General features: G+C 50.1%; 2 protein-coding genes across 2 annotated transcripts; one reads left to right on the plus strand and one right to left on the minus strand.

The window, feature by feature from the left end:
- The first annotated feature begins 10,614 nt into the window (after positions 1–10,614).
- Positions 10,615–13,809, plus strand: LOC136517577 (cysteine-rich receptor-like protein kinase 2). Its single transcript, XM_066511185.1, has 6 exons — positions 10,615–11,519; positions 11,803–11,919; positions 12,007–12,357; positions 12,471–12,705; positions 12,840–12,993; positions 13,138–13,809. Exons 1-6 carry the CDS (start codon positions 10,679–10,681, stop codon positions 13,480–13,482), a joined length of 2,043 nt encoding a protein of 680 aa, XP_066367282.1. The 5' UTR covers positions 10,615–10,678; the 3' UTR covers positions 13,483–13,809.
- A 3,194-nt stretch (positions 13,810–17,003) lies between these two features.
- On the minus strand, positions 17,004–18,495 carry LOC136518371 (UPF0481 protein At3g47200-like). Its single transcript, XM_066512018.1, has one exon. It carries the CDS (start codon positions 18,424–18,426, stop codon positions 17,029–17,031), a length of 1,398 nt encoding a protein of 465 aa, XP_066368115.1. The 5' UTR covers positions 18,427–18,495; the 3' UTR covers positions 17,004–17,028.
- Positions 18,496–20,761: the final 2,266 nt, after the last annotated feature.

A 20,761-nucleotide genomic window follows, 5' to 3' on the forward strand; every position in this document is an offset into this window, starting at 1 on the left:
TACCAAGAGGTGCGCAAGCTCGAGGATAAGTTATGAGGGATCAAACTACATCATGTCCCTCAAAAGGACAATGACGCTGCCGACTTCCTCGCAAAATTAGTAGTCAGACAGGAACCGCTCGTCGATGGGGTCTTTGTAAACAACCTCCACGAGCCATCTGCCCGCATCCAAGGATCTGACCCAGACACACTCCAACACCAATTTGGCACTCAGGGGCTTTGCCCCCCTAAAAGGTCCTAATATGGCTAGAGGGGGGGTGAATAGCCTATTTAAAAATCTATAAATCAACTAGAGCAATTTGATTAGTATGACAAATAGCGTAATGCAAACTTGCTCTAGCTCTACAAGGGTTGCAAGCCACCTATCCAACAATTCTAGTTGCAAAGATTACTTAGGCACACAAACTTACTATGTAATTACTCACTAAGAGCTCTCAACCTTGCTACTCTAAAGAGCTCAACTAGATGAATATAAATAATAAAGCAAGCTCTCAATTCTAATTACACTAAAGAGCTTGTATCAACTAGTTTGCAAGAATGTAAATAAGTGAGTAGGGTGATTATACCGACGTGTAGAGGATGAACCAATCACAAGATGAATATATAGCCAATCACCGGGAGAATGCCAAAGACAAGAGACAATCGATTTTCTCTCGAGGTCCACGTGCTTGCCAACACGCTACGTCCCCGTTGTGTCGACCAACACTTGGTGGTTCGGTGGCTAAGAGGTGTTTCACAAACCTCGTCCACATGATAGGACACCGCAAGAACCGACCCACAAGTGAGGTAACTCAATGACACGAGCAATTTACTAGAGTTACCTTTCGGTGCTCCACCGGGGAAGGTACAACTCCCCTCACAATCACCGGAGATGGCCATGAACAATCACCAACTCATGCCAATCCTCCACCGCTGCACCGAGCCATCTAGGTGGTGGCAACCACCAAGAGTAACAAGCGAAATCCGTAGCGCAACACGAATACCAAGTGCCTCTAGATGCAATCACTCAAGCAATGGCACTTGGATTCTCTCCCAAATCTCACAAAGATGATGGATCAATAATGGAGATGAGTGGGAGGACTTTGGCTAAGCTCACAAGGTTGCTATGTCAATGAAAATGTGCAAGAGAGTGAGCTTGAGCCGGCCATGGGGCTTAAATAGAAGCCCCCATGAAATAGAGCCATTGTACCCCTTCACTAGGTAAAACACGCTCTGTCCGGATGCTCCGGTCATACTGACCAGACCCTGGACACAGCGTCCGGTCCATAGATGTAAGCCACGTGTCATTCTAATTAAACTTGAGCCGCCGATCACAACGGCTATTAACTGACCGGACGCTCTGGCAAAAACTGACCGAACGCTGAACCACCAGCGTCCGGTCATTTACAGTAAGGGTCCAAATCCGGTTTTCTTTGATCGGACACGTCCGTTCCACCTTGACCGGACATAGACCAGCGTCCGATGCTAAACCCTAGTCACCGTGTCGCCATGTCAGTTTGACCAGACGTAGAAACCAGCGTCCGGTGCATCTCAGGTCCAGCGTCCAGTGCAACACCGAAACTGGCGACCTCTCTGCCACACCTGACCGGACGCGCCGGTCCACCCAAGATCAGCGTCCGGTCACTCACAGTGACCTCCAATTTTTCTATCTAGGGTGCCGGTGGCACCGTCGGACCGTCGGACACTCCGCCGGTGGAGTTTCTTACCCTTGCATCCAAACTTCACCACCCTTGATCAAATGTGCCAACCACCAAGTGTATCACCTTGTGCACATGTGTTAGCATATTTTCACAAACATTTTCAAGGGTGTTAGTGATCCACTAGATCCTAAATGCATATGCAATGAGTTAGAACATCTAGTGGCACTTTGACAACCGTATTTCGATATGAGTTTTACCCCTCTTAATAGTACGGCTATCAATCCTAAATGTGACCACACTCACTAAGTGTCTTGATCACTAAAACAAAATGACTCCTATCAAATATACCTTTGCCTTGAGCCTTTTGTTTTTCTCTTTCTTCTTTTCCAAGTTTAAGCATTTGACCATCACCATGCCATCACCATTTTCATGATCTTCGCCATTGCTTCATCACTTGGAGTAGTGCTACCTATCTCATAATCATCTTGATAAACTAGGTTAGCACTTAGGGTTTCATCAATTAACCAAAACCAAACTAGAGCTTTCATCCCCCCCCGACGTGCCCCGACCTTGACTAAGTGCTTGGGCGCTCCGACCTTAGCACCTCCATGACAACGTCGCCTGGCGACATCGCCGTGATGGCACTCAATCCGGTCAACTAGAGAGCACCACTGCCCGCCTACCTCCTTAAGGAGGTTCTCCCACCTGAAAGGACTGAAGCATGATGAATCGCTCGACGCACCAAGACATTCATCACCATTAGTAACAAACTTTACAAGCAAAGTCCATCGGGAGTGCTCATGAAGTGCATCCCGACCGACCAGGGGAAACAACTTCTCCTCGAAGTCCATACCGAAACCTATGGACATAACACGGCCCCAAGGTCGCTGGTCGAGAAAGCCTTTTGCCAAGGTTTTTACTAGCCCACTACGCTATGAGATGTAGAGGAGGTGGTCTGTAGGTGTGAAGGATGCCAGTTCTATGCTCAGCAGACTCAGTTGCCGACGTAGGAACTTCAGACCATCCCCATCACCTGGCCATTCATGGTCTGGGGCCTCGACATGGTCGGACCCCTCAAAAAGGCCCCGGGTGGCTTCACTCATCTACTCATGGTGATGGACAAGTTCCCCAAGTGGATAGAGGCGAAGCCCATCACCAATATCCGCTCGGAAGAGGCGGTCAAGTTCTTCATCGACATCATCTATCAGTTTGGTGTTCCTAACTATATCATCACCGATCACAGAATAAACTTCACTGGGAAGAAGTTCCTAGACTTCTGTGACAGATACAGAATTAGGATCGATTGGGCCTCGGTCAGACACCCGCGTACTAATGGTCAGGTCGAGCGGGCCAATGGCATGGTCCTCCAAGGACTCAAGCCCCACATCTTCGACTGACTCAAAAAGTATGATGGGCAATGGGTTGCAGAGGTCCCTGCAATCCTCTGGAGCCTAAGAACGACCCCAAACCAGTCCACAAGGTTCACCCCTTTCTTCCTCACATATGGAGCCGAAGTAGTGTTGCCCTCCGACCTTGATCATGGCGCCCCAAGAGTGAAGGCCTTCAACCGAGACCAAGCCGTAGAGGCTCAGCAGGACACGGTCAACCTACTCGAGGAGGCTCATGAGATGACCGTCATCCGCTCTGCTCGTTACCAGCAAACTCTCCATAGGTACCATGAAAGAAAAATCAGGGGAAGGATCCTCGAGGTCGGTGATCTAGTACTCCGAAGGACCTAGTCAACCAAGGAGAAACATAAGCTCTCTCCACCATGGGAAGGACCCTACATGGTGACTAAGGTGATCCGACCAGGCACCTACCGATTGAAGGATGACAACGACAACGTTCTTACCAACACATAGAACATTGAACAGTTATGTCGTTTCTTTCCCTAAAGCTCGGTGTTACTGTTTATTTCCATTCAACGTTTGCTCCTATAGCACCCTAGCCCAAGCACTCTCGGCCTGGGTCGCTCAAGGGCTCCATAGGGGTGCGATACCACCCCCTTTTTTACTATCATGTAGTAACACTTTTCACCCAAACGAAAGGGCATTCCGTTCCTTTGATTACCCTACGTAACTTGCGCTTTAAGCTCTCGACCGATCACACCCCACCATGACCTACGGTTACGAGCAACTGAGCCTCGCGGGCCACGCCCAGGTTCTTAAGGTTGTAGCCTATGGGTCAACGGGCAGGTGCGAAAAAGAAAGGACAAAAAACAAAACTATGCAAGGAAAAAAGGGCAGATGGGAAAGCTTCCCTCACAAGTGATTTCATCATAAAACAAACTTAAAATATTCATGAATATAAAACTGTTCACATGGGGGCTCCCCCACGAATTCATCTTTTACATAAACTGATTATTTCTACTCTAATTCGAGTATGGCCCCTCGGCTGCATCGGCTAATGGTGCGATTGACAAGGATGAAGGGAGCTCGGCTACGGTCGGAACGACATTCGGCTCGGTTGGGGGTGGGACAACACTCACCTCTGACCTGGCCTTCACTGCCTCCATAGGCTAGACGATGTCTTTTCGGCGCACATCTGCAGCCATGGTTGAACGACGAGCCTCCATCACCCACTGCGCGGTGACCTGCTCCATCTTGTTTGACCCCTTGGGTTCGTGCTCCGTCTCGCCCGACCCCTTGGGTTTGTGGCCCTGGCTGACAGGATGTGGCCTGCCCAACGAAACATTGCCTTGCTAACGGAACATGGACTAGGTGGGGCTCACCACTACCCCAACCCAGGAATGGGAAATGAGGCACAACCACACGCAAATGACCCTCCACCTTCCCATGCAGGGTTTGGAGGGGCCCACCGATGGAATCTCCATCGAAGAGAGGCCAACTGGTCACCCGAGTCGATCGGATGGCTCAGGCGGCTACCGAGAGATAGGTAAGGAGCAGTGGGATACCCCATGCAGGTTATGCCTACTCTATCCCGGATTCCACTCAGACATATCTGATAGGAGCTCTCCAAACCCGTCACTTGAGCCATCGAGGTAGCTTTACCAACCCTTGTTCTACTTTTCCAATGCATGATCATTCATTCATCCATTCTCATGCATGCATTCATACATTCATTTGTACATTCATCCCATACATCCAAGCATTGCATATGCAATTGTTGCATCATAACGCATCACGTCGCGTCATGAAGCGGTAGTTGTCTCATTCGATATGAGCGGTGATCGACTAGGGTTCGAAGGCCAGCCCACGAAGGGCTCAAGGCCGCCTCACATCAAACAGAGCTAGGGGAGAAAACATAGATGAGCCCCAGTGGCCTTCGCCCGATCTACTCAGAAGCGGACAGGGTCATCTCAACCTTCTCGTACAATCCTAGCCTCAAGCTATGCCCATAGAATCTCTATCAAGGGGAGGCCAGCGGGCCACCTAAATCTATCTCCAAAATGGCTCAGGCATCTGCTGGGAGGTGGGTTATGGAGCAGTGGAATGCCACATGAGGGCTATGTCGACCCCGTTACGAACGACGAACCCAGATTTCACTTGGACATGCCCGTTAGTAAGCTCACCGAGCTCTCACTGAAGCCATCAAGGCAAGCGACATTAGCTCAACCTCTCTAGTTATAGAAACCACGGATGGGGTGACGCATAAAACTCGACCGACCCCTACCAATCCTAATGGGGCTTGGGGGCTTAGGCCACCCGACCCTAACTCAAGAATCTAGCCGATCGCACAGGTTGCGGTCGGAATGGACATGGGACAACACCCCAACCGAAAGAGACACAAGAGTCCACAGCCCCAAAAAAGAGTACCAAGGTGCTCAGCCTCTGATCGACTCCCTAGTCGGCCACAGGCTCAGAGGCTACACCCACCAGGTTCGCTCGCGCGCACCCGGTAGAAAACGGATTACCAGCGAGTCTCCTCTTAAGAGGCTGGGCGCCTATGTCTACATAGAGCACCTCCGTAGCTTTCGCCAGTCCCCTTCTCAGGGGCTTGGTGCCAATATCCCTCCGGCGTGCCTCCATGGCCTTTGCCGGTCCTCCACATGGAGGCTGGGTGCCTAAAACCTAATCGGTTACCCTACGCGGCACAACAAACCAAAGGGGAAAACACCGAGGCTCCAACTCAATAGCCCCTTCATAGCTTCATAGAAGCCCCAAAGGGGCTCGGGGGCTCCTATCGGGTTCATAAACCTAGGGTCCCCTAATGGACCCGCTTCCCTGCAAAACTCAGCCCAGTAGGTGGCACTACGACAGCACGCGTCTAGGCCAGCCCAGATACACAATAACAGGCCAAGACCACGATCTGGTATGGGTCCCCGTCGGACGAGACAGAACCCACGTCCTTGGGGTTAGACGAGATGGAGCCCACACCCAAGGGGTCGGGTGAGGCGGAGCCCGCACCCAAGGGGTCAGGCGAGATGGAAGGCCTGACCGTGGTGGGACCACGGTCCGACTTCGACCCCCTTTTCTCCGACCGAGGATACATCAGACCACTGCTCGCTGCTCTTTCTTGACCAACACGGTCAGAGCCGACTAGGAGCGATCAACCGGGGATGCCCGCTCTATGTGGGCCTAGGAAGTAGGCGGAGCAGATAAGTTAAGGCGCTCAAGTCAACCGCGATACCGAGGACCGTACCCTACCATGCCCTGTGCACGTGCTGGACGGTGCCATCAGGGCATGACAGGCGAACATGGTAGAGCCTGCTAGACATGCCAGAGCATAAACAGTGTTGTGGATGTCATCGTTTGCCATACCAGGCGAACATGGTAGAGCCTGCCAGATGCGTCTGGGCATAAACAGTATTGTTGGCGCTGGCAGCCATCCCGTACCCAAAGGCGTGAACAACAAGACTAGGCAGCACACGCGTACATTCTCTCTCTCTCTCTCTCTCTCTCTCTGACTTGTAAGACTATCCCTTTCAACTATAAAAGGTGATACGCTCTCTCCTGTAAAATAGGTCTATCTCTCTCTCAAATATTTTCTCGACGACTCAAGAACACAACAACTCAATAGCTCTAGAGACACACAGAGCATACGCTCCTCTGATCGGGCCTCTAACACCCCCTTCTCATTCCTTACTCGTTTGTAACCCTACAACAAACTTCGGGCACCTAGGCTCAGGAATAAAGTCACCGACCGACCTCAACTGAACATAGGGCCTGTTGCCTGAACTAGTATAAATCCTATGTCATTGAGTGCTTGGCCATATCCGATCACAACGCACAACAAAACTATAAATATTTACTTGTTGGTCACTTTTCGCACTGACAATCTTTATTTCTACTAAAGATTTAATGTATTTTGAAACAAAGAACATTTAACTACCCCAATGTTTAGTCTATTCTAAGGTCACAAAAATTACAGTGAACATATAATAATACAATGAAACTGCTGTAAAAATTTAAAGATAAAAACTATCATCAATTACCATAAAAATTTCTACAATATTTAACCTAATAATATTAAGCACTCTCAAATGATTTAATAGCTCCTAATGTCAACACATATAAACAGGAACTAAATACACCAATAGATAGAGCACAATTTTAGAAACCTAACAAAATTTGTTTCATAATTTTTGGACACCTATATGATTTTATGTTAATTATCAAAGATTAACTCAGAAATTAAATCAGAAAACTATTTCCAATCAGAATGGCTATAAGTCAGTCGGTTGATTTAGCCCTCTGCGACATGCGATTTTGTGGCCGCCAAATCAGGAATCGCACGATCGCGGTGCTCCGTTAGTTGGTCGCGTGAGATGAGCTGCCGGTCCCCACCACATGCTCGTGCTCCAGCTTTCCAGGTCCCGGTCATCTAGAATACACGCATGTACGTCCGTGGTTGGTCCGTGTACGCCCGTGTATAGCTCCAGCGGAATACACATAGTATGTACCGTGTATGCCCAGCCCACATGTATATTTGTATTTTTTTTAATTTTGTGAATAATTTGTGAACAATTTGATGATATTTATGAATAATTTGATATATATTTCTCTGATATCTGGAATCCATAGAAATAATTTATATTTTTTTTTGAAAAAATGGCATATATTTGTGTTATTATCAAATTACACCACTATGTTCATTAAATTACATTGAACAAGTCATTGTAAATATAATAATAATTTAATGTAAATATAGGCAGAAGACAGTATAAGTGTGTGAAAAATTCAGTTGATAGCAGGGACAATAACAACCGAATGTCACGTAGACAGATCCTTTCTAATTCCTTAGGAAAATGAAAAGCGAATCTCCCGCACGCTGACGTTTATGCAAAAGAGGCCTCGAACTTCTTCCAAATCATAACTAAGTACTAATACTATTTCTCCCATTTCTCAGAACATCTCACTTAACCCCCCAATCTTTCCCTAATTCACCCGCGCACACCCTCGGCAACTCAGTGCATGGCAGCACGGCGAGTGGCGGCACTAGGCACCTACGCCGACCACTTGGGACCTGCGTGGGCCCACCTAACGGGTCGATCACCATCTCCAATCTTAGTGGCTATTCTAAGTGGTGGTGAGGGGTGGCAGGACTCGCTGGGGAAGGCTGTAGTGGCGTACGGCCATCCACGACGGCGACGCAACTGTTCCGTTGAGCTCGGGCGGCTAGAAGCCTAACCAGCTAACGCGCGAGCAATAGGGGCTCACCGTGTACCTGGCCGAGGTGACAGTTGGAGTGAAGGATGACAGAGGAGGGTTGGCCACGTGTGGTGGCGCACCAAGGCGGTACGGTCGCGTCAGTGATGCTGGGGAAGCGATATAGGTTCGACCAAAGCACGCAGAGCGAAGAGGGGATGGAAGCGAAGCTAGCGATGCACTCAAATTGGTTCGAGGTGGACCGATGGAGGGCTACCCTCGGCAATGGCCGAGCGCGGCCTTATCGACACGGTGGCGGGAAAACCCTAAATTGGAGCTTGGCCGTGCCCGCTTCAAGGCTGGGTGGGGTCAGGCAGCTTGAGGACTTAATGACGAGGCCGTGGACGCATTGAATCAGATTGAGTTGAACTCTCCCTGGCTGATTGCAAGGGCGTGGCTCTGACGGTAGAGGCGGTAGGGAGAGGGGATGGGTCCGAGCTCTGGCCATCCTCACCTTGGCGGCTAGCGGTCAGCCAGACCCGAGACAGCGTCTGAGCACTTGCTACGTGACAACGCGGCCAAACCATGTGTGCGCGCGCGGAGGCAGGTGGGGCGTGGCATGCGCGGCCGTAACACCATTAAGGCTAGACGATGGCATGAGGCAGCCAGGATAGCCCAGTGCGCGCGGTGACAAGGCAAGCAGCAGTAGCGCGGCACGGCATCACGACGATAGCAGTACTGTACGGCAGCAGCCAAGGGCAGCAGTGGCTATGCCCCGATAGCTCGGCAAGGCGGCAGCGGCGGTGACAGCGGCACGGTGGCGAGGGGAGCAGCAACGCAGCGCCCTGCAGCGCCAGGCCACAGCCAAGCCATGGCTAGGCCGGAAACAGCCTCGGCCGGCGACACACAGCAGCGCGCGTGCGCGCGGGGCAGCCAGCGTGGTTACGCCGCGCGCCCGATCGTGATGACCGCGCCCACGCGGCCAACAAACCCGAGACTGTGTCGTGCATGAATTTTAAAGCATCGATGGCAACTAAACTATTGAGGTTGACACTAAACCGCCTTCACTATGCTAAAGAGGGTCTATTAGGCTACCAATCCGAGCTAAAACACGACACCACCTCTTAACTCAATTTCGTAAAATAAATCCCTAAACATGGCATTGTTTTACTGTCAATAAACTTAAAGAATCTTCCAAGTCTTGAGCTGAATTCAATTTCATGTTCTATTTCTAGGCCATTAGAAACCTTAGCTAGCGAAGTTATTTTTCAACAGCAAGGATTTCATTGCCATCTACAAAGTATGTACTTCAAACTATATTTAGGTGTCGCACACATGTTCTATAATATTTTTGCTCAATAAAAATGGGGTTTTAACCTTACTTGACATAACATGAGCTATTGGCCCTGTTTGCTGGTTTGAATCTTGGATGAAACTGGCTGAAAAGCACTGTTCTGGCTGAATTATTGTGAGAGAAAAACACGTATCCGGCTGAAAAACAAGTCGAGTAAGCCGAATATGGAGTAAGCCGAACGGACCCATTGAATTAATTTTTATTTAATATTTTTATTGGTCATTTTAGGTTATAAAAAATTTATCTACATATTCTATCACATGCATTATTACATAAACATGACGCTCGTGACAGAGTTTAGTAGTTTGTTTAGAGCGTAACATCGAGGGTGTTATAGATTTTTTTAAATTTTTTTACCAACACGAGCGACCGTGTGATTAATAGTGGTGGGCTATTTGAGCGAGGCCCACCAACATCGGTGCCCGGATTATCGGACGTCTTATCCACAATATTATCGTTTAAAAAATCGTCTTTTTTGTTTTGAGAATTTCGTTTAAAAAAATCATCTATGTATTCCGTTACCTACAAACAGTATATACACACACTAGTAACGGATGACCAAACAACTATACCCCGTTATCTGAAAATTCTGTATATCCTTGTCAGGTTGTCTCTACTGCTCAACATTCTTTTTTCTAAGCTATACTCCGTAATTGGCAGCATTACTGAAGAATAATATGCCGTTGAGTCTTTCATAGAATGTTTTTTTTGGGGTTCCTGAACAAGTGAACAACATATTCAGCAGTCAACACACGACCTAGAATTTTTTAGAATAATGGAGTCACCTGTTTGAAATGTCCACATATGCGCTTACATGATCACGTTCTAGATGTGCAGACTATGAATGAATTCTTTGATTGATTTTCTGGGGAGGTCAAATTCGTCACTGGCTAAGTCAGCACTGTAGCATTATATACTTTTTTTTTACTTACATTACACCAATATATATACATACATACAATAATTAACCAAAATTAAAAAAATGTCAATTCTTCGACGTCACACTGTCGACCAGTTCAGATCGCTACAAACTTCGATCCAGCAGGGCACGCCACACGGCACGTACAAAAAAATGAAGCCGAGATTGAAACTAATAAAAACTCGCGCGAGGACCGAGGACTCCTGCTGTGCGGCGCCATGCAGCGGCGGCGACCAGGAGCAGCGCACCGGCGCCCCTTCCTCACGGCGGCGGCGGCGGCCGTCCCGATCCAACTCCTTCTTCTCCTCAGCGCCGTCGTGGCGGCCGATGACGCGGCGGCGGGCACGCCGGCGATCCTGGACACGGTGTGCGCGGCGACGCAGGCGGCGGACCCGGAGGGCTTCGACGTGAGCTTCGTGACCACGCTGGAGATGATCTACCAGAACGTGACGCGGTCCGGGTTCGGCGCGGCGGGCTCCGGCGCAGGCAACAACACGGTGTTCGGGCTCGGGCAGTGCATGAGCTACCTGTCCTCGACCGACTGCCAGCTCTGCTACGCGCAGAGCCGGGTGAAGCTGCCGCACTGCCTCCCCGCCGACGGCGGGCGGATCTATCTCGACGGATGCTTCCTCCGCTACGGCGCCAACAACTTCACCGCCACCGCCACCGACGCCAGCGACACCGCGGTGTGCTCCAACGCCACCGCCACTGTCGCGACGGACAGGACCGGGTTCGCGGCGACCGCCGCCGCGCTGGTGCGGAACGTCACGGCCGCCGCGCCGGCCGCCAAGGACTACTACTATGCGGCGTCGGCGGCGTCGGCGGCAGCGGCGTTGCCGTCCGGGCGCGCGCCGCCGGCGTACGCCGCGGCGCAGTGCTGGAGATCGCTCAACGCCAGCGCGTGCACCGCGTGCGTGGCCAGTGCGCGTGACCGGCTCCTAAGCATGTGCCTCCCGGCCGCGCCCGAGGGGTACGGCCTCAACGCCGGCTGCGTCGTCAGGTACTCCACGCGGCCGTTCTACCTGCCGGCCAGCGCCGCCGCCGGCGGCGGATCGTCCGGTGAGTCATTTCCACCTCGTACTGCCCTTTGAATCTCCCCACTTCGTTACAGAGAAAAAAGGTCATCTGTTAGACTTTCTGGTCTGTTCTTGTTTTGGTCCAAAAAGTTTCACGCACGGGGACGATCACAGAAGCGTGCCGTGTCTGAATTTTAGCGATAGCAACTCCAGCTCCTTCGTGGATGCGAGCTAGTATCATGCAAATACAAAAGATGAAGAGGTTTAAACTGCTAAATCAGTAGAGAAAATTCTCACAGATGCTCTTTGGGTTTTCTTCATGGCAGGGCGGCGCATTGCTGTCATCGTGGTCGCTTCGGTCTTCTCGGCACTGGCGGTCATGGTCATAGCATTCATCTGGACAAGAATGAGGTCCAGATCAAGAGATGATCTCCTCCATGACGGTACGCAGCATTGCAATTGCAATGCAAACCTGAAACCCCTCCGGTGACAAGTCTTTGACGCCGTGCGTAATGATGTGCGTGCGACAGACATGGACGGGTCCGGCGAGATGATCCGCGCCATCGCGGCGTCGCAGCTGAGCTTCAGGTACGGGGAGCTGCGCGCGGCGACGGACGAGTTCAGCCAGATGAACAAGCTCGGGCAGGGCGGGTACGGGTCCGTGTACAAGGGCGTGCTGTCGGACGGGCGGGAGGTGGCGGTGAAGCGGCTCTTCTTCCACACGCGGCAGTGGGCGGAGCAGTTCTTCAACGAGGTGAAGCTGGTGAGCCAGGTGCAGCACAAGAACCTGGTCAAGCTGCTCGGCTGCAGCGTCGACGGCCCCGAGAGCCTCCTCGTCTACGAGTACCTCTGCAACACCAGCCTCGACCACTACCTCTTTGGTAGGTGTATATCTACTCAATTGGTGACACAACACGCATGCAGATGCAATTTGGATGGATTCTGAGTTTCTGACTGACATTTCTTCGACGCATGACATGCAATTGCAATGCAGACGCGTTCAAGAAGACCGCGCTGGACTGGGAGCGGAGGTTCGAGATCGTGCTGGGCACGGCGGAGGGGCTCTCCTACCTGCATAGCGCTTCGGAGGTCAGGATCATACACCGGGACATCAAGGCCAGCAACATCCTGCTGGACGAGAGGTTCAGGCCAAAGATCGCCGATTTCGGCCTCGCCAGGAACTTCATGGAAGATCAGAGTCATCTCAGCACCGGCCTCGCCGGAACTTTGTGAGTCCGACCCAACCAATTTCATGACTCAGTCATCATATACAGAAGTATATATAGTAAATCCATCTTCTCCTGACTGAAGAAATACGTACGACGAACTTTCCCTCATTAATTTGTTCCAATTTTTTGCACAGTGGATACATGGCTCCAGAGTACATCGTCCACGGGCAGCTCACGGAGAAGGCCGACATCTACAGCTACGGCGTGCTAGTCCTCGAGATCGTCACTGGCCGGAAGAGCCACAACTCGGTGGCGTCATCGGCAGAAGGCCTCTCACTCATGGCACTGGTATAGTACATCCATCCCGACGCCACACCTATTTTCATTTTTCAGACAGGCACTTGCTTTGCTGTCACTGTAGCATTTCAGGGGGGGGGGGGGGACCTGACAGATAGAGCTAAGGTAGTAGTACTACTCCTGTTCTTTCTTCAGATATGGAGGCATTACAACGCCGGCACCCTGATGGAGCTGCTGGACCCGAACCTCCGCGAGCAGTGCACGGAGGAGGACGCGCTCCGGGTGTTCCACGTCGGCCTACTCTGCGCCCAGGCGTCGCCGAACCTCCGGCCGCCGATGTGGAAGGTGGTGGAGATGCTGAGCGGCAGGGATCACAAGATGGTGCTTCCCCGGCCGACCCAGCCGCCGTTCATCAACGTCAAGGGGTCGAAGAACGCCAAGAGCGACGACAGCTCCGGGTCGGCGTCGCTGCTGTCCAACTCCGACAAGTCGCCCTTCTCGCTGAACCAGCTGTCAGTCAGTGGGGTGCAGGGCAGGTAAAAGGTGTGGTGTGGATGGCGTTGTGTTTGTAATTAACTGTTTTGGAATTGTAGAAGTAGAGGATAGGTTTGACTTTGATTTTCTGGCCATGGATGTTTGTTGATTTGATAACGTACTTTGATGGCCCTGTTCGCTTGTCTTATGAGCCGTACTGTTTCAACGAAGGAATAGTGTTTCTCTCTCCCAACAAATCAGTGAACAGTACTTTCAGTCATGGCTTTTGCAGCGAAGCGAACGGGGCCGATGGCTATGTCTAAGTCTTCCGAAGAAAGATTCCTGTTTTGTAAGTAAAACATCCAGAAAATGTTGATCAACCTTTAGTATTCTGCAAATATTCGGAGCAGTACAGCTAGTCTTGTGGACCATTGTTGCGAGGAATTTTCGCATGTGATGTAGTATAATTGTGAACACCTGAAAGAAACTAATATATTTCAAAGTATAAAAAGCGGACATTTTTTACGAAGATTAATCCTAGAAGGTGTAATACAATTTAATAAAGACATATGTGTCTCTCTTTTTTTACTTAAAAACAGCACTTTTGCCATGTACCATTCACAGGGATTGAGATTTTATCTAAAAAACAGAGATTGAGATGTATCACCTAACAACAGAATACAGTTCCCAGACTTCTCCATCGTAGATGAAAAAAGTCACAAGAATCCACATACAGACCATCATCTCATGAATACATAAACCAAGTGAAAATCAGACAAATCATGCTGCTACAGCAAATTAAAACCAATTAGCCGCCGCAGTTCCCGTGAGAAGCTGGAGCAGTAATGAACCCCGGTTTCGGTTTGGGAAAGTCAAGCAAACAGATAAGCTGAGACAGAAACCAAGACTTACTACTTGGGAGCTACTAAGAATTGGTCCGGATGGATGAGCTGGCAATTTGAGTTGAGAGCTGAAATAGCTGTTACTCTCCGGGTCAGTTCAGACAGAGATTCAGATTTCAGAGGTGCTGCCGCTGCCTGGAATGCTGAGCTTTCTGGCTGTGCGATCTCCTTACGAGTAGGTCGTTGTCGAATTGTTTATGCAAGTTTGTCAAGATTTGCTGCTAAGGAGGAGTGAATGGACCAGCAGCCAGCAGCCAGCAGCCAAATGGCTTGGCTAGTGAAGCGATCAAGCGAAAGAATATTGATGAGGAAGCTAGCTAGCTGTTAAGTGTTCGCCGCCGCCCAAGACGGAGACGGTTCAACAACTCGTATCAGTGTTCGTTGAAGCTGAAGACAGGACGTAGCAAGCGTACTGCTTCACGCCTTCTTCAGGCGAGCGTGTAGTGTAGGTCTACGCAAAATTTTATGAACAGAACAGAGGACGACTGTCCCAGTGTCAGACTGTTGGGGGTAATGCTACCGTCCGCAAGGCTGGACGCTTCGCTCAGCTCATTGCCGCATGTGCCGCTTGCCTAAAAAAAAAATCAAATCCCCACGGAAGCTTGTCTCCACTCTGCGCTTGTGCGTGTTGCGGCTTCACGGCGCAGTGCGGTCCTTCCGACCGTCCCAATCCGTGCGCTCCCGCCTCCATCCCGCGCCGCCGCCGCCATCCTCCGTGGCGCCGCCCATCCCCACGTCATCTCCTGCGGGAGAGAAGGAATCCTCCGCGTGAGGTACGCTGCCAGCCACCCCACCAACCGCAGCTGCCGTCGGACCGGTTGCCGACGCCTCACACTCCACCTCCTGGCTCCATGCGCGTGCTCGACGAGTGCAGCGGTGCCTCCATCCCTCGCCGTTGCAAATGTTTCATACGAATGTTGTAAAACTGGATGGCTATTGCACATGTCGCAATGATTGTACACGTGTGTTGCAAGATCCTGTTCTCAATGTTTTATCTGTTTTTTTTTCTAATGTATGTTGCAAGTATGTTTATCTGAATATCACATATGTTTTTACACATATGACGCAAGTGTTTTATCTAGATTTTGCGTATTTTACAATGGTTTTAAGTGTTTTTGCAAATGTTCCAGACGCATGTTTCAAATATTTCATTTGTTTTAGTCGTATGTTACAATTGTTGCATTTGGATATTTCAAAACTAGATCGAGTGTTGTATCTTTCTCCTCGCCTTTCTACTGTCTTGCCTCGGTATCAGGCGCGGGAAGCCAGAGGCGGTCCCCATTGGCACGGGCAGGCCCAACATGCTTGCGGGCGGATGCAGCAGGCGAGACATGGGCGGGCAGATGCGGGACACGAGACGGGGGGCAGCGACGCAGGTGTCCGGATGTTTTGGCGCTAGTCACGCCCCTAGAGCAATGCCCAGGTTTTTTTTGCACAATTGCAGTATTGCACTATCGCACGGGAAACTAGATCAGTTCTTATATGTATCACAAAATACAGAAGGTATTGAACTTAAATTTGAGATTTTGCATGAAAGATCGTATAAAAATGCTAGAATAAAAAATATGACAGCACAGCGCCCCAGCGACATGGATATATTTTTAAATATTTTCAAATTCGTTTTTTTTTGCCAAAAATAAATTATCCAAACCAAAAATTTTCAAAACTATACTCCTGCCTCCGCTTGAAACCGGCGGGAAGTACTTACCACCGGTTGAATTGTCTGTATTTCCTTTTCTCCGCACATCACCTTAAAAAATCATAACTTTTATATTTGAACTCAGACGAAGATAAAACTTCATACGAAAGGTGTAGAGAAAAAGGATCTACAACTTTAAATTTATGAATTTTTCATTGGAAGTTATTTTGATACCGAAAAAATTGATACAAGTTCAGATCTTTGACATTTGTAAATCTAAACATTATATCGATTATTTTGGTATCAAGAGAGCTTTAAACGAAAATGTTGTGAAATGTAAGGTTGTCGATTTCATTGTTCAATATACAATTCTTATATACATTGAATTGGATACAACTAATATATAACTAGGGATGAAAACGGGCGGAAAAACTCCTCTCCCATTTCCGTTTCTATATTTTTAACGGAAACAGGATCGGGTTTGAAAAAAAAAACGGAATTAAAAACGGATGGGGATATACGGAAACAGACAAATATGGACGGAGAGCTGGAAAAATAAGTTAGAATAACGTGATCAAATATTCTTGAGTATACATGAACAAAGTCACAAAATAATATACACGTACGAAATTATCGGTCCAATATTCACTAGTATACCATGTGTTAACATGTTAACATGCATAATTTATGATTAGTAGGTTTATGAACATACCAATTTCTAGACATATCTCACATAGATTGAAAACGGGATGAAAAATGAAATAAATACGGATCAATTCTGGATAAAAATGGGATCTCGCGGAAACGGAAGGAAAAACCCCTTTTCCGTTTCCATAAATACGGAAACGGGATCCCACAAATACGAAAACGGACGGAAGAAAGTTTTCCGTCTGTTTTCAACCTTATATATAACCTAGGGTTATCAAAAGAAAAACTTTAACCAACATGCATTTGGATCTTAATAACGGATAAATAAATAAATCATCGTACAAATTAAAATTGTTTTTTTTCAAGAAAAAAAGTTGAATTCAGCTAACTCAGTGAGTTTTTGGTGAGGTGGAGTGTCAACTGTCAATGCTTGAAGGATCCGTAGGCCTGCAGTACGGTGGAGATGAAGGTGATGAAGGCGACGAACTCGGCGACGACGGCCCATGGCACGGTGAAGTAGTTGCGCTGCACGTCCGCCCACATCATGAAGAGCGGGTGCTGGCTCCGCTCCCGCAGCTTGTGCAGCGTCTCGCCCAGGTAGCTCTTCTCCAGCTCCGCCGCCGCCTCGCTCGCCGCGCCCACGCGCTTGAAGAACCGCGCCACGTCCTCCTTGCTCTCGCTCCCGGACGACGTCACCACTTCCGCCGCCACCAGCACCCCCGCGTCCTCCGGCGACTGCACCAGCTTCGCCATGAGCCACACGTACGCCGACACGTCCCCCGTTCGCTGGTCCGCGGACTGCTCGAACGCCATCAGGTTCAGCAGCAGCGGCGCCGTCCGGAACTCGATCCGCAGCTGCGGCAGGCGCAGCCGGTCCTCGTGCGCTAGCTTCACGGCCAGCGGCACCGGGCCTAGCACCGACGCGATGCCCGCGGGCGCCTTGCCCGTGCTGCCGCCGCGCGCCTTCTTGAACCGCACCCACATCCGCTTCAGGTCGCTCGCCGATGGCAGGTCCTCCGGCCCGTAGCTCGCGCGCCACCGGCTCTCCTCGGGCAGGATCGGGTACAGCAGCGGCACCAGGAGCAGCAGCGGGAGGCGCCGCAGCAGCCGCGCCGCCTCCTGCATCATCTCCACCGGCGCCGCGTCCTGGAGCCGCGGCGGCGGCTCCCACGTGGCGCGCGCCGCGGTGACCATCGCGTGGAGCAGGTGCAGGATGTGGCAGACGTCGTTCGCGGCCGGCAGCCCCTCGCTCATGTCGCGGCCCTTCTCGCCGGCGAGGTAGTACAGCACCAGCTTCATGAGCAGTTCCGTCGGCTGGTACCCCGTGGTGTCGAACTCCGGCAGCCTGGTGCTTTTGATGAGGTCGACGAGGACGAAGAACGGGATCTGGTTCTCGGCCAGGACGAGGTCGACGGACAGCTGCACGGGCCCGAACGGCGTGGCGTGCAGCGACGCCGCCTCCACTCCCGTGGCGACGTTGACGAGGTGCTCGATGATGAAGCAGCCGTCGAGCACCAGCATCTGGATCAAGTCCTCGGCGCTCATGTCGACGTCCTCGGCGGCGTACATGGCGCGGGCCTCCCGCTCGCGCACGGCGACGAGGCGGACGTAGTTCTGGATGACGGCGAGGTGGCTCGCCGGGTCCGGGTGGCCGCGGGAAATGAGGCTGTGGAGGTAGGCCATCTTGATCCGGTAGCCGGCGCGAAGCCGGCTGTCTGAGGCGTGGAGCGGGCCGATGGCGACGAGCCCCGGCGTGTAGGCGTCCCGGTTGTGCTCGCGGACGTGGTCGGGGACGCGGGACACGCGGAGGGTGTTCATCATGATCCGGTGCTGCTCCTGTTAGATATTATGGGCTTGGCCCATTCATTTAATATCTCTATTAAACTCTATGGTCCGTACATGTACATTAATGGTTTTATACCATATAGGAATTTAATCGAGAGGCGACTCTACTTAAATACTTGATCATTGATCGATCTATTTGAGAAGTAAAAGTGAATCACCTGGATGCCACGCGCGCGCGCGCGCCGCCGCCGCCGCCGCCCGGCTCGTGCCCGTGCGCGAGGCAGGCGGGCGGCGGCGAGCGAGCGGGCGGGCGGTCCGTTTCCGTTTCCTGTGACGAATTGATTGGAGGTTAACTCCCGTGACTTCTGGCTCTCCGTCTCCGTCTCTCCCACCGCAGAAGGGAGGTGTGACCCCTCGGTGCCGTCGACTTCTCGTCTTCTGGCCTCTGCCTATAAAACAAATCCTCTCTTCTCGGTTAAGCTCTCTTGGCGAAATACACCACTTTCCAGCAGCGCAAGTTCTTCCCGTTCCACCTCCGGCGAGCACCAGAGATGGAAGAGTAGGCCTCCGGAACGCGTCTCCGTCGTGGGCTTCACCTGCTTTGTTGTGAATGAAGCTGATAAATGTGTATATTATCGTTTTGGTGGTGGTGATGGTGTGATACTATGCCTATATGTGGATGATATATTAATATTTGGCAACAATCTAAAAGTGATTAAAGAAGTAAAAGATTTTTTGTCGAGTAACTTTGAGATGAAAGACTTAGGAGAGGCTGATGTTATTCTCAACATTAAGCTTTCAAGGGAGGAAGGAAATGGTGGGGTAACTCTTATGCAGTCTCACTATGTGGAAAAGGTCTTGAACCGATTTGGGTACAGTGAGTGTACGCCTGCTCCTACTCCGTACGATCCAAGTGTTCATTTGAGGAAGAATCACAGAATTGCAAGAGACCAATTGAGATATTCACAGATAATTGGTTCTCTTATGTACCTAGCTAGCGCAACCAGGCCTGATATCTCATTCGCTGTAAGCAAACTGAGCCGGTTTGTGTCAAATCCGGGAGATACTCACTGGAATGCTCTTGAGAGAGTGCTGCGCTATTTGAAAGGGACAATGGGTTACAGCATTCATTTTTTCGGGTATCCGAGGGTACTAGAGGGTTATTGTGATGCTAATTGGATTTCTGATGCGGATCAGCTGTATGCCACGAGCGGATACGTGTTTCTACTTGGAGGTGGTGCTGTTTCTTGGAAGTCTTGCAAGCAGACTATCTTAACGAAGTCTACAATGGAAGCAGAACTGACCGCATTGGATACCGCTAGTGCTGAGGCAGAGTGGCTCCGTGATCTCCTGATGGATTTGCCGATTGTTGAGAAACCAATCCCGGCAATTTCCATGAACAGTGATAATCAAACTGTGATCACTAAGGTAAACAGTTCTAAGGATAACATGAAGTCCACAAAGCATGTGAAGAGACGTTTGAAGACTGTCAGAAAACTGAGAAACTCCGGAGTAATTGCATTGGACTATGTCCATACATCAAATAATCTGGCAGATCAATTCACTAAGGGTCTGTCACGCAATGTGATAGAAGGTGCGTCGAGGGAACTGGGTTTGAGACCCACATAGAGCCATCAACAGTGGTAACCTATCCTATGTGATCGGAGATCCCGTGAATTAGGATGGCGAAACAAGCTGTTGATTGACTGAGGGAGAGACCCCTTAGATTATAGCTCAGTTCGTTGGAGATGCACCGTCTCTCTAATACTGTTAGGCAGGATGATTAAGTTCTTAATGTGATCCGAGCGGCTTGGTATAGCGGGGATGTTGTCCTACAGAACATCCTATAAGGAACACACCTATATGAGCTCGATTGCTAGTCACAATCTATGAGATGTGGGTAATCTCTAGATGCTCATGAAAAGGCCTCGAAGTGTGACTTATATGCTTCAAAACAGAGGGAAGGCACTTGGCAGCCTAGTATCAGTTAAGAGGCTATGTGAAACTCATCTCGCACAAAACTGTCAATTCAAGGTTCTGTCCATTGTTCAGTTGTGGATGAGTGTAGCTAGCTTTCTAGATGGATGTTCAACTTAACAGTCTCCATCGAAACACTGGTATATAAAAGGAATGTGGTTCTGAGAACTTCAAACTGCGTACCCTAGAGTTTGGTGGGGATTGTTAGATATTATGGGCTTGGCCCATTCATTTAATATCTCTATTAAACTCTATGGTCCGTACATGTACATTAATGGTTTTATACCATATGGGAATTTAATCGAGAGGCGACTCTACTTAAATACTTGATCATTGACCGATCTATTTGAGAAGTAAAAGTGAATCACCTGAATGCCACGCGCGCGCCGCCGCC

The sequence above is a fragment of the Miscanthus floridulus genome, chromosome 17 (genome assembly GCF_019320115.1).
Source record: "Miscanthus floridulus cultivar M001 chromosome 17, ASM1932011v1, whole genome shotgun sequence".
In the NCBI taxonomy this organism is placed as follows: Eukaryota; Viridiplantae; Streptophyta; class Magnoliopsida; order Poales; family Poaceae; genus Miscanthus; species Miscanthus floridulus.

Bases quoted from the DNA above. Each gene is read 5' to 3' on its own strand.
- LOC136517577 (XM_066511185.1), top strand. From the start codon at position 10,679: ATGCAGCGGCGGCGACCAGGAGCAGCGCACCGGCGCCCCTTCCTCACG. The intron at 12,358-12,470 runs GTAGGTGTATAT...ATTGCAATGCAG, and splicing joins CCTCGACCACTACCTCTTTG to ACGCGTTCAAGAAGACCGCG. The intron at 12,994-13,137 runs GTATAGTACATC...TTCTTTCTTCAG, and splicing joins GCCTCTCACTCATGGCACTG to ATATGGAGGCATTACAACGC.
- LOC136518371 (XM_066512018.1), bottom strand. From the start codon at position 18,426: ATGATGAACACCCTCCGCGTGTCCCGCGTCCCCGACCACGTCCGCGAG.